A 12,848-nucleotide genomic window follows, 5' to 3' on the forward strand; every position below is an offset into this window, starting at 1 on the left:
CTCTAAGAAAGTGATGAGCTTTCTAGCTTTTGACCATAAAAAAAATTAAATAAAGAGCAAATTTCTTCCGTAGTTTTTGGACAGTTAAAAGCTTAAAAAAACTGAGTTTATATATAACACTGAAAATAGACAATTAAACTGAGTTCATCAAGATGCCCGGCTGGTTGCCCATTGCGTGATGCATGGTCTGGTCGAACATCTCTTGGAATTTGCATGAATCTTCGGTAAGTGACCTGACGCGGCGTGGGAAGAGCAGTCTTTAGGATGGCCATGTCTCTGGTAGTAGTGCTGAAAGTTGGAGGCATACACGTTGTACTCCTCCATGACCTTATCCACCTGTTGCTTCCGCCCATCGTTGAGATCTTCTGGCAATCGGATCTCTGCGCAACCACACACGAGGATCTAGGAGGTCTGCTTAGCATCGCGTAGATGCTTGGTGTACTAGTCAATTTGATCTGCAATTGACAAAGGATGGAAAACATTAAATACTGAAATGTATCGGCTGGTGTTTTGCATCGTTCCACAAGGGTATCGGCTAGAGATCTGATACGAATAGAAAAGCAATCGGCTAGGGAATAACCAATTTAACTTGTTCAAGAAGTGTTAATCACTTAACAAAGCTTGTAAACAATACCTAGATCCAGAACCAACTGGCTATAGTGACCAGAATATGGTAACAACCGATAGATACAATTGATCTAACCTGGATAAATGTGATAAAAGCTAAAAACAAGCTAGACTATGCGAATTAATCTAACAAGATCAAGCTAATATCGATAACTGGTGAATAAAATAGATCTAGATAAAAGTGATGCGTTGTAAACCTAAGATCTAAGATTTCGACAACTTTGAGTAAAACAGATAGAAAAAGAAGTGATGCACTGTCCACCTTGGGCCTATCCACGTTACTCGACTCGAAACTTACCAACAAACTAGAGATCAAAGATGATGTAGCCCTGCTAGCCGGGAAGAATTCATAAAAAGAAAATCTACTTCAACTAGGGTTTGGCGAAGTCGCCGACAAAAAAAAAAGTAAATGCAAGGTAATGTAAAGAGTCTGTTTGATTTGATGATCGCTGTTTACAAAATCCTAAGGTCTGCAATTTATAGCTTAAGCTAAAATTCCTAGTCAATAACTTCTAATCTTCTATAACAAATGACTTCTAAACTTTGACTCGGACCTAACACGATAACTTGCTAACGTAAGCCATCATCCCAATCTTCGCTCTACAAGGTACGATGCCACATCGGGCCATTTGCTCGCCCTGCTTCTTCTAGTTCGGTTTTGGCATCGGCCACTCTTTGACATGTTTCAAAAAAAAAAACGGTGTCAACACATACCCTATAATTTCAGAATAAAAATATATTTTGCTATGAAATTCTGGAGCCACGATTGCCTTTCTGTTTCCATACGTGCGCCATCAACACTAGTCCTCACGCTTCGTGCGAGTAGTAGTTCAAATACCATGTTTACCCTCGACTCTCCCACTTCGCCACCGATTGCAGCAGCGTGGCTCTTTAGCTTCCGTCTTTTCACTTCTGGCCTTTTTTCCTCTTATCGAATCCAATCAGTGCGACGCTTCGGCTTCTTCAACTGATTCATCTTCCTCTTGCATCTATAAATAAGGTCTTTCAACCGAGCAAGATGTACCCAACTCAATTTTCTACCGCATTCTCTCTTCCTCCACGCATTCTCTCTTCCTCCACGATAACTTTGAGTAAACCAGATAGAGAAAGAAGCAATACGCTGTCAACCTTGAGTCTATCCACGTTACTTGACTCGGAACTTACCAACAAGATAGAGATCAAAGCCGATGCAACCCTATTAGCTAAGAAGAACTCGTAAAAAGAAATACTCCAACTAGAATTTGGCGAAGTCACCAACAAGAATAAGTAAATGCCAGGTAATGTAAAGAGTTTGTTTGATTTGATGATTGTTGTTTATAAAACCCTGAGGTCTGCTATTTATAGTCTAAGCTAAAATTACTAGTTGATAACAACTATTTACAATTTGACCGAAAAGAAACAAACCTTCTATAACAAATGACTTCTAATCTTTCACTAAGACCTGACACGATAACTTGCTGACGTAAGCCATCATCCCAATATTCGCTCTACAAGCTATGATGCCACATCGACCCATTAGCCCATTTGCTCGCCCCTTCTTCTGCTTCGGCATCGACCAGTCTCTTTGACATGTTTTCAAGAAGGTGTCAACAGAAACATTTATAACAAATTTATGCAACATTCTAAGATAGTTGTTGCAACATCACCTCACATCTCAAACATACTGAATGACCACTGCAATGATCATATATCGATGCATCGGACAATCTTAAAACAACTATTACAATATCGATAATCAATTGAAACTTCCACTGCAATAATAATAATCAACTTAAACTCCTGCTACAACCTCGTATGTCTATCACAACAAAAATAAGTCCACCATAATATCTCTTATTGAGATTGGAGTATCTTTCCAGGTGCAACATCAACTCATACCTATCGTAACAAATTATGCCCAAAAAATTCCCACCACAATAAAACACATTGGGTAATCGGGGTGTCCAATTTTTTATGAGCATCGGACGTCGTAATACTGATATCATTAACTTGCTTCGTTGTAGGCACCACTACACATTGGTTTGGTCCTGCAGCAGGACGCATGGAGGCCGTCGAGCACGCCCTGCTACTGTTGAACTTTAGCACAAAAGGTGGGATAAATATCTTATATGATTTAGAGATATCGACACTTGTCCAGCATGAAGCACCATTCAGATGAAATCTTAGCAATGTAGGGCATAATTGATCATAGATCAAGAAACAGCGTCTAATAGAAATTACGAGTTCTAATGAACAGAACAAACGAAAGTCTTCCCATATTGGTTGCAAAGATGAAGCTCATTCACTAAATACCCTGGCAAAAACAACTGATCATTCCACAAGAAATATTAGGTTGCACCATACAATTTAGAAATTTCTCTTCATTTCCTTTCAGATCTCCAGCGATGAATGTCTGATACATGTTGACGAGACAAATAGATAACTTGTTTATTTGGTTACCATGAAACCAGATAATTAGGGGATAAACAAAACATCCTGCCATCTGTTGGAATGAACTGGGATCCTGTAAATCTAAATTGACTATCTCAAGAATGTTAAATCAATGGTGACCCTAGTTCAGTCTAATCCATGGATGCATTCTAAGGTAATACATGAAACGTTTTATCTATGCAGGGCCTATGTAACTACATTCTTCTACTTCATCTCATCCTGCAGAGTAGCCTATTTTCTCTGCAGATCCTCCTGCTATCCTTCTAGCAGTTTAACCTTCTTTGGCAGCCTGTCAAGTGTGACCTCATCAGGACACGAATTATTGCAGAACCTTGATTTTTCATGCTCCTTTGTAATCTCAGATCCGTTTGAAACTTTTACCATTGGAATAGCCTGAATATCAGAATGGTTGGCAAAATTTTCAATGTCAACACCAAATAGTTTCTTAGTAGTGTTCCAAGCTAGGTCAGAATTGCTGGTTCGATTTCTTGTAGGAGAAAATAAACTGGGTGAACAATTCACAGATGATGATGAACTGCACTCTGAGGTCAATCTAAATGGAATATTGGTATTCTGTAGAGGCCCATGATTGATAAACATCCTATCCTTGTGATGCTCTTCTTTTATTCTCGAACTGCTTGGTGGATCTTCTATGTTGAGATCAAGACAATTGTGCTGGACTACACTCTCTTGGTGGAATCCAACAGGCTTTTCAAGGTCATGACAGCCATCTTGACTGCCACCAAATCCAGAAACAGCATTGACATCAATCGTTAAACCAGAAAATTCTGTGCTGCTACCTGAGTCCAACTTCCTCTTCTGCACATTACCAGATGGGCGAACTAAGCCTAGGTGGTCCTGCCCCCAAAGCAAGACCGCAGTTTGATCACCCTCCAAAGCTTCTACAAGAGTATTAAGCTCCTTCATGCTATGTCGAAAGAATGCAACTTTCCTGTTCATTTCACATGAACAAAGAATGTTTGTATGGTTTAAGCAAGCAAAGCGGTTTGGTGAGCACTGGCAACTGACAGCAGACAAATGGAGATCATAGAAGCATGAAAAGCACTCCCGGTCTGTGGAATCATAATCCTTGTCCATCTTCTTACTTTTCAGATTACCATTCACCTCCCTTGCTGCACCCTCCATTTCAACTCTTGTCTAAAATAGAAAACAGATATTATGAGTATATTTATCATTTAAGAGACAGATAATAAGTTCTAGTGTTAGCGAGATCCAAACTACTACCTTAACAGCACTTGTCAGGACTCCATCTTTCCCACACACGTTCAGCCATCTGTATTTCCCCTCACCACTCTTGCAATCAAAAAGGTTCATCCAAAGTTGTTTCACAGCTGCTTTTGCAGTCTTCAGTAGTAACCTGTCGTGTGATATTGATGTCTTGCGGTGCTGCCCTCTATAGAGCTCAACAGCACACTGTCCATGAGGCAGCCAATCCACAGGAGCAACATTTACTGCCTCTGCACAGTTGAAACCAGAGTTGAATCCAGAATGGTATGCTCGAGGTAGTGTCAGAACAAATTCACCTGGCTTCTGAACAGCCCGGTAAACAGAAACTCCTTCTGATTTTAGAACAGATGGAGATAACTGTGTAACCTGCTCCAAGAAAATTCAGAATGAAACAGGATGAGATAAAGATGTTCTAGCACAGAAGAGGAAACCTTCCTCGGATAAACAATTAAAAATTATACGATAAACACTCAACAGGCTATCTATATCCTCTCATAATCCAGTCAAAAAAATTCTAAAAAATTATATGATCCATCAGGCAATGATATCATGTATGGCATTTGTCGGTACCCTGGGACTGGGGTACCCCCTCTTGCTGCGCCTAGGCAAGAGCCTTGTAGTTATCCTTAACTACGTCCAGCAGCCGGACCCTTGCGGTCCGGAGCCCCGCTCACCCAACAGCGGTCCCGGACCTTCCCCTGGTTAGGAAAGGTCCGGGAGCACCACGTGTCCCGGGAAAAGCTGGCGGTCAGCCCGAACAGCTGGAAGCTCCGGACCTCCTCCCGAAGAGGACCGGATCCCCAGGGAATCCCGGACCCCCCATGGGGTCCGGGACCCCCTGTATAGTAACCGGACCCCTCTCCAAGGAAAGGAATCGTCACCCCGCCTCGGGGTGGTCCGGGGCCACCACGTGTCAACAGGACCCAGACGCGTATATAAGGCCGCTTGGTCTCCTTCTTAAGACTCACCTACCGCGGCATTCATTACGACAGGAGGACGTCCGCATTAATGTAGCAGAAGCCGAGGCGATACTTTGACCAGGGGACACTATTGATCGCGTATTACCAAGATAGTGGAGCTGCTGGCGCCGCCCACGCCGCGCCTGCCAAGTCTGCCATAACAGATGGATACGACGGCTCGGCTTCACCCATTATGACGCCTACATAATAGCCTCCACAGGCTACGCCGCAAGCTACGCACCCCCAACGGACACCTTGGTGACGGGACAAGAGAAGACCACTGTAGCGCTAGCAGGGCGTGGGAGCGTATCGGAGGAAAGATTCGTAACCACTGTACCCATCTAAATACTCTGCGTAGTATGCTGCGCAGTCACGTTGGGCCCACTTGTCGGGGCCCCAACGTCCTATGTATCCGCCCCCTTGGTCTATAAAAGGGGGCGCCCGCTAGAAGGAAGCAAAAGCTGGGTGAGAGCCAAGGCCCGGCAGAGGATAGACTCATACACAACAGAGATCAAAACTTCTCCCAGTGGACGTAGGGTATTACGCTCCGGCGGCCCGAACCACTCTAGATCGTGTGTTCTTGTGTACTTATCTCAGGGCTAGATCAGCCCAATCGCCTAGTACCTCCCCGAGCACTCCCTCTCTGGGAATAGGCGGGTGCGTTCCGTCACCCGGCTGTGGGTACCCTAGAAATCCCACGACATTTGGCGCCGTCCGTGGGGAGGATCAGGCGCTGGCTGGATCTCCAGGCTTCTGGCGCCGTGTTCATCCTCTGCAACGACGAACGAGATGATGAAGAGAGGCATGGTGGCACCTACGCCGCATGTTACTACGCTGTGGCACCAGCGCCCTCGGTGCGACGGTGCACGGCAGCGGCGCCTGCTGTGCGTCGCCACTGCGACGCCTCAGAGCCGGCACGATGGTGCGTGGGGGCGACTGCCTGTTGCGTGCCGCCCCGCGCCATCCCATTGTCGGCTCAAGGTTTTCTCTCAAGCAACGGCCATGCTTCCTCTCCGGCGGCAGGACGTCGGTTCAAGGTTTTCTCTCAACATGGAGCTCGGAGCCGACGACCATCCCGGAAGAAGTTGGCCGTGTCGTCCTGCCGTCGCCAGCACCGGAGATCCGCCTCAGCGTAGCTCGGTGCTGCTGCAGACAAGGCCCCGCCGCCAGGCGCGGGGGCCCCTGGCGCTAGCACCAAGGACAAGCCGGCGAACTTACCGCACCTCTCCGCGCTTCGCACCGGTCCTTCTGCTGCGCAAGGGCGTCTGGTTTCCATCGGCAGACGACGACGGCGGTAGGGGGGCCTCTCCCACTCAAAGCCAAAGAATTTGTCTCATGCTACCTAAGCATATGACAGCTCTTAGGCAAGGAGTGGCCCCCCGAGCTCCCGAGGTGATGCTAGATGATGCAGTTCAGGCACATCTAGAGCGCCTTCGCCTCCGACGACTATGAAGAATTCAGGAGTGGCCGTACCACTTCCAGCCGGAGAAGAAATCGCTGTATAGCATGCAGCCGTAGGTTACTCCTAAGAAAAGATTAAGAGAGTTCCTCCTTTGTAAAAACGTGGCGCCTACGTGTGTGTCCAGAGCGGTCAAGGTCTGACCTTGTAAACCCGACCTCTGGCCCTATCACGCAAACAGGACAAAAAGCGGTCCGGAGCGGTGGAGATCCGACCTCGTAATCCCGACCTCTGATGTATACCGTGATAACCACAATAATAAAGGAGATTTATTTTCTTAGTCATATCTCGACTCCATCCCTGATTACATTCATTCGTTCTGGTTGGCTATTTCTTGGTTAACCATCTTTTCCCCCCAAAACAGAGTCTTTTCTTTTGCTGTTAGCAATCCAAGTTAAGTTGCCGGCTTGAACTCAGGTGAGGACGCTCCTTCTAGCTGGAAGGCAGTCCGGACCCCTAAGGACCTGCTCTGGAGAAGTGGTACTCGTATCCTGGGGTAGAGGAGCTCCGCGTAGCTTAGCCTGGTAATGTACCCTAAGTTTACGTACTTCACTACCTTGATACAAGTACTCTAGTAACCGAGACTGCTATCTTTAGAGGTCCCGGGCTCCCTTCTAGTATAAGGCTTGGTTTCTTGCACCTTACTGTGAGGTCCGGTGACATATTCCTTTGGTTCGTCAGCAACGACTCAAGTCCACTCCGGTGGCCCGCTCCGGCGGAGACCGCTCGCCACGGTCGACTCAAGTCCACTCCGGTGGCCCGCTCCGGCGGAGACCGCTCGCCACGGTCGACTCAGGTCCACTCCGGTGGCCCGCTCCGGCGGAGACCGCTCGCCACGGTCGACTCAGGTCCACTCCGGTGGCCCGCTCCGGCGGAGACCGCTCGCCACGGTCGACTCAGGTCCACTCCGGTGGCCCGCTCCGGCGGAGACCGCTCGCCACGGTCGACTCAAGTCCACTCCGGTGGCCCGCTCCTGGCGGAGACCGCTCGCCACGGTCGCCTAGAGCCAGGTCCGGAAGGTGGTGCATGCTCCCTGAGCGATCCGAAGGTCTGTGTAGCCGCTTAGCTTGGTTCCGCACCCTAAGCCTACACCTTCGTCGCCCTGTGGAGAGCACTCTAGATCCTGAACCTGGCAACCGGTGTACCGATCTCAGGGGTCCGGAGCACCCGCTCTTTATGAGCGCACCAACGTAATCAAGTTTGCGTGGAAACACATCTCGTTAGTGGCCCCACCAGCGGGTTCGTGCCTCTCCCGAGGTGGGCCCGGGGGCCACTGTCGGACCCCCTCTTGCTGCGCCTAGGCTCCCTTGTAGTTATCCTTAACTACGTCCAGCAGCCGGACCCTTGCGGTCCGGAGCCCCGCTCACCCAACAGCGGTCCCGGACCTTCCCCTGGTTAGGAAAGGTCCGGGAGCACCACGTGTCTCGGGAAAAGCTGGTGGTCAGCCCGAACGGCTGGAAGCTCCGGACCTCCTCCCGAAGAGGACCGGATCCCCAGGGAATCCCGGACCCCCATGGGGTCCGGGACCCCCTGTATAGTAACCGGACCCCTCTCCAAGGAAAGGAATCGTCACCCCGCCTCGGGGTGGTCCGGGGCCACCACGTGTCAACAGGCCCAGACGCGTATATAAGGCCGCTTGGTCTCCTTCTTAAGGCTCACCTACCGCGGCATTCATTACGACAGGAGGACGTCCCGCATTAATGTAGCAGAAGCCGAGGCGATACTTTGACCAGGGGACACTATTGATCGCGTATTACCAAGATAGTGGAGCTGCTGGCGCCGCCCACGCCGCGCCTGCCAAGTCTGCCATAACAGATGGATACGACGGCTCGGCTTCACCCATTATGACGCCTACATAATAGCCTCCACAGGCTACGCCGCAAGCTACGCACCCCCAACGGACACCTTGGTGACGGGACAAGAGAAGACCACTGTAGCGCTAGCAGGGCGTGGGAGCGTATCGGAGGAAAGATTCGTAACCACTGTACCCATCTAAATACTCTGCGTAGTATGCTGTGCAGTCACGTTGGGCCCACTTGTCGGGGCCCCAACGTCCTATGTATCCGCCCCCTTGTCTATAAAAGGGGGCGCCCGCTAGAAGGAAGCAAAAGCTGGGTGAGAGCCAAGGCCCGGCTGAGGATAGACTCATACACAACAGAGATCAAAACTTCTCCCAGTGGACGTAGGGTATTACGCTCCGGCGGCCCGAACCACTCTAGATCGTGTGTTCTTGTGTACTTATCTCAGGGCTAGATCAGCCCAATCGCCTAGTACCTCCCCGAGCACTCCCTCTCTGGGAATAGGCGGGTGCGTTCCGCCACCCGGCTGTGGGTACCCTAGAAATCCCACGACAGCATTCATGAAAAAAATGCAAAATTATCTGCTCTAAATTTTAAGGCTTATTAATAGCTTTGGCAGTATTCAATTGCGTTATTATGTTGGAACAAAAAAATGAAGTAGGTCACTACGTAGAGTTCTGCCAATCACATGACAGAAAAAGATGGTTACCAGCTCATGAAGTAGATCAGGCTGTTCTTCAAACAGTTTTGGTAAGTTCTTTCTCATCGATTCTTCAAGCTTCACTGCTTCACAACCGGGAACACCATACCAAACTTTTGGTTCACCAAAATGCATATAATTCAGAGAATAAAGAAAATGGTCTTCAACATGCTGCAGGAAAGTAACAAAAGGAGTTATCTGAGAACATGCTCCATGAACAAAGGATGCCATAAATCACTTACACAGCAACCATCATATCAAGCTAATCCACATAGAGCATGAACAGCATGCACAGACTAGACAACTATTTACGTAGTCCAACCCCAATTGAATCTCTTTACTGAGTCCACATTCCATGAGAGTAATATGGAAACAGATTAGCTAAGAATCATACCCAGCAAAATGAAGAGAAGCACATTCCCACATAAAGCCATGGAATTACAACACCAGATATATCCTCATTTTCAAATGAGATAACAGAGCCAGGCAGCCGTGGCAGATTATTCAAGTTCCAACAAGACACAGCATATGGATCCTGCATATTTGCATCTGAAGATAATTTAGGAAACCCACTACCAAAAGTTGCAGTGTCCAAATCGGCACCATAATCCACCTAGGCAGAGAAAATCTGATATTATCAGTAAAAATTTGATAAATACATCAGAACATAATCTATGTATAATCTACCAACATACCTCAACTTCATCAGTAGACCCTAAGACTATCCGCCAATATTCTCCCTCAATTTCCTCCACTGATGGTTCCCATATTTTTTTGTGGTTTTTAATTTCAGAAAGAAAAATTTCATCACTCCCTTTCATTCCAAAATATTCCTGCTTGAACTCATCAGCATATTTATGAAACTCCTCTAATGTAAAATCAGAACCAGATTGAAAGCCAAACTTGTCTTCCGAGTCGGTCTTAGAATTGGGACGCCTGTGTGTCATCCCAAACCTAAGTCTCTTTCTTCTCTTTCTTTTCCTCTGAACTCGAGGCTGTGTTCGTTTTTTTGTGGGCTCCCTGTTTTGAAGCTTGTCAACTTGTTGAACTCGGGCATTGAACTCCATAGATTCCCAGAAACTCTTCTCCTTCAGAGAACATGGAGGTCTCCAAGAAGATGGTGGAATAATACGACAAATTCCATATTTTTCTGCTTGTGGACGAATGCTAGAAATGTACCCGATTGCATCCTTAAATTCCTGTGAGAAAACAATACTATTCAAATGATACTATAATGCACTCCTTCCATTGGTTCTTTAACATTAATATATAAATTACTTTATGCAAGTATCCAACACTGCTTGGCATTAACAAATTTATAGTAATAGTTCTTGGAACAAACATTTAGTTGTCTCGTTTCTATATGTCCAACCTTGACAGTTTTAATATACTGGTGGTCCAAATTTCAAGAAGTTTGACAACACAAAACCTAAATCATCAATAGAAATTGCACAGCATTATCTTATAAAGCATATCGCATTGCATTTTGTCGGCATACCTCTTCAGTTGGAGTGAAGATGGGAGCATCATCAATTTCAGGTCTCTGCGATTCACCTGGATGCCACTTTCCACATGTCTATCCACAAAATCGAAGAGAGAGAATGAAGGCAGCATAAATTAGACATATAATAATCACATAAATGTTGGGACTTGGAAATGGCAGATCTGAGCTAAATAATTTGAATATTATACAAGGTCTTACAGTTGTAGGTCCATCAAAGTCTTCCTCGCTATTTCTTGATGAGCAGTGATCCTGAAACAAATAAAAGTTAGCCATCCCAATGTTAACCTTCCCGGATAAATATTCCACTATGTTTGGAAAATATGCAGAACTTTCTACCTAAACTTTTAAAATAGCATGTGATGATTCGATGACAAGAAATAGATAACTCTAGCTGCTGCCATACATTATAGCTTGTCCAAATAATGTACCCCCAATTTGCATTTGAGTCCATAAACTTATTCGAACTCCTAATTTGCATGAGTTCATAAACTGGTTGAATCACTAATGGTATCATCCGTTCACAACAGTTAAACATGACCAAGTTGCATTTTTCATATACCTATCTATCTTGATCTAAATAATTCACAGATGTGCAATGGCAATCCCGAGCAGAATGGGAGCAACAAGCAAATAATTGATTAGGGCCCTGTTTAGATCTTTACATGTAAACGCAAAAAAGCCGTAAACGCATTAAAGTGAAACGGAATCTTGCTAATTTGAAGCACTAAATGAAGTCTATTTACAAAACTTTTTGCATGGATGGACTGTAAATCGCGAGACGAATCTAATGAGCCTACTTAATCCATAATTTGCAATAGTGATGCTACAGTAACCATCCGCTAATTATTGATTAACCATGGATTAATTAGCATCATTAGATTCGTCTCGCGATTTACAACCCATCTATGCAAAAAGTTTTGCAAATAGACTTCATTTAATACTTCAAATGACTTGTTTACATCTTTACAAGTTTTTGCAAAATGAACTAAACACACCCTAGATAGGTGTCCTTCACCAAATGTAGAAACTGACAAAATAAGTTGCGGCAAGAATCTATCTTTTCTCCCAATTAGGGCAAATCACTGGAATCCATCTTTGTTCAAGAATCTTATGAGACTCGATCTGTGCATCTGACTATCGTGAGTTGATTAAATCCTAGCAATTGACAAACATGCAAAATTTCTCCTCGTTAGGTCACATTCTCTGATCTAACTAAACGTCATCTGAATTCATAACTCCCTAAAGAACCTGCATAAAACACATCCCCCCCCCCCCCAAAAAAAAAGAAGAAGAAGAAATTGCGCATCTCATTGCTATTGATCCAATCAAAGCTTTGCCGTCCAATACAATCAGGATTCAGTACCCAAACAACTAGCCTCGCATAATTCCACCCACGAAAATATGCAGCACATATTTCATCTCATCAACGAAACAGGCCCATAATACTAGTTCCCCAACCACACAAAGAAAAAGGTTTCTTGATACATAGCCGCCCATAATAAACAGTTCCTGATGAACAAGTAAAAGAGAAAGGAAAGGAAACAGAGCAAGAAAGGAATCCGCGGTACAAACAATGCCTGATCTGCGCACATATCTGCAGAAGAACCGTACCAGCGAGGCCGCCGCGCCGCCGCGCATTCGCCTATTCTCCCCCCGCCGCGCGGGGCCGGCCTCCTCGGGTGAGGCGGAGGAGGAAACCATGGGCGAGATTTGGTGGGCTGGGGACGACGCTACCGCGGAATAGACGACCTCGCGCTTGGTTTTACGGACGGGAAGCTGGGCGGGGGTAACGACCTCATCGCACGTGCCGCGCACGAGGGGCCCAGTCCGACGTCGCTGCCAGGTGGGTCCCGGTACGGTGTTCGGGTCCGACTCGCTCTAGGCCAGCCGGGATGGAGGCGGTGGTGTGGTGGTGCGTTCTCACGGCAGGAACTAGGAATAGGATGGAGGGCCGGATCTGGTAATTCCCCATACCAAACCACTATTTAGTGATATTGCTTTGGCTCTATCGACAAGAAATGCTGTTGTGAAGCTTTAGAGTTAATCAGAGGACAGCAATGCATTATCGACAAGATTCGCAATGTAAATGCATAATGGGTCACAGCTACTACGATCGATTAAA

The 12,848-nt window shown here is 46.3% G+C and overlaps 1 protein-coding gene across 1 annotated transcript; it reads right to left on the reverse strand.

Moving 5' to 3' along the window:
- Positions 1–2,912: 2,912 nt before the first annotated feature.
- LOC120666039 (lysine-specific demethylase JMJ18-like) lies at positions 2,913–12,632 on the reverse strand. Its single transcript, XM_039945825.1, has 8 exons — positions 12,338–12,632; positions 10,925–10,975; positions 10,721–10,798; positions 9,918–10,421; positions 9,617–9,835; positions 9,232–9,393; positions 4,303–4,671; positions 2,913–4,215 (listed from the first exon to the last, which is right to left on the reverse strand). The coding sequence occupies exons 1-8, from the start codon at positions 12,425–12,427 to the stop codon at positions 3,313–3,315; spliced, it is 2,376 nt and encodes a 791-aa protein (XP_039801759.1). The 5' UTR covers positions 12,428–12,632; the 3' UTR covers positions 2,913–3,312.
- Positions 12,633–12,848: the final 216 nt, after the last annotated feature.

Source organism: Panicum virgatum, chromosome 3N (assembly GCF_016808335.1).
Source record: "Panicum virgatum strain AP13 chromosome 3N, P.virgatum_v5, whole genome shotgun sequence".
Taxonomy (NCBI): Eukaryota; Viridiplantae; Streptophyta; class Magnoliopsida; order Poales; family Poaceae; genus Panicum; species Panicum virgatum.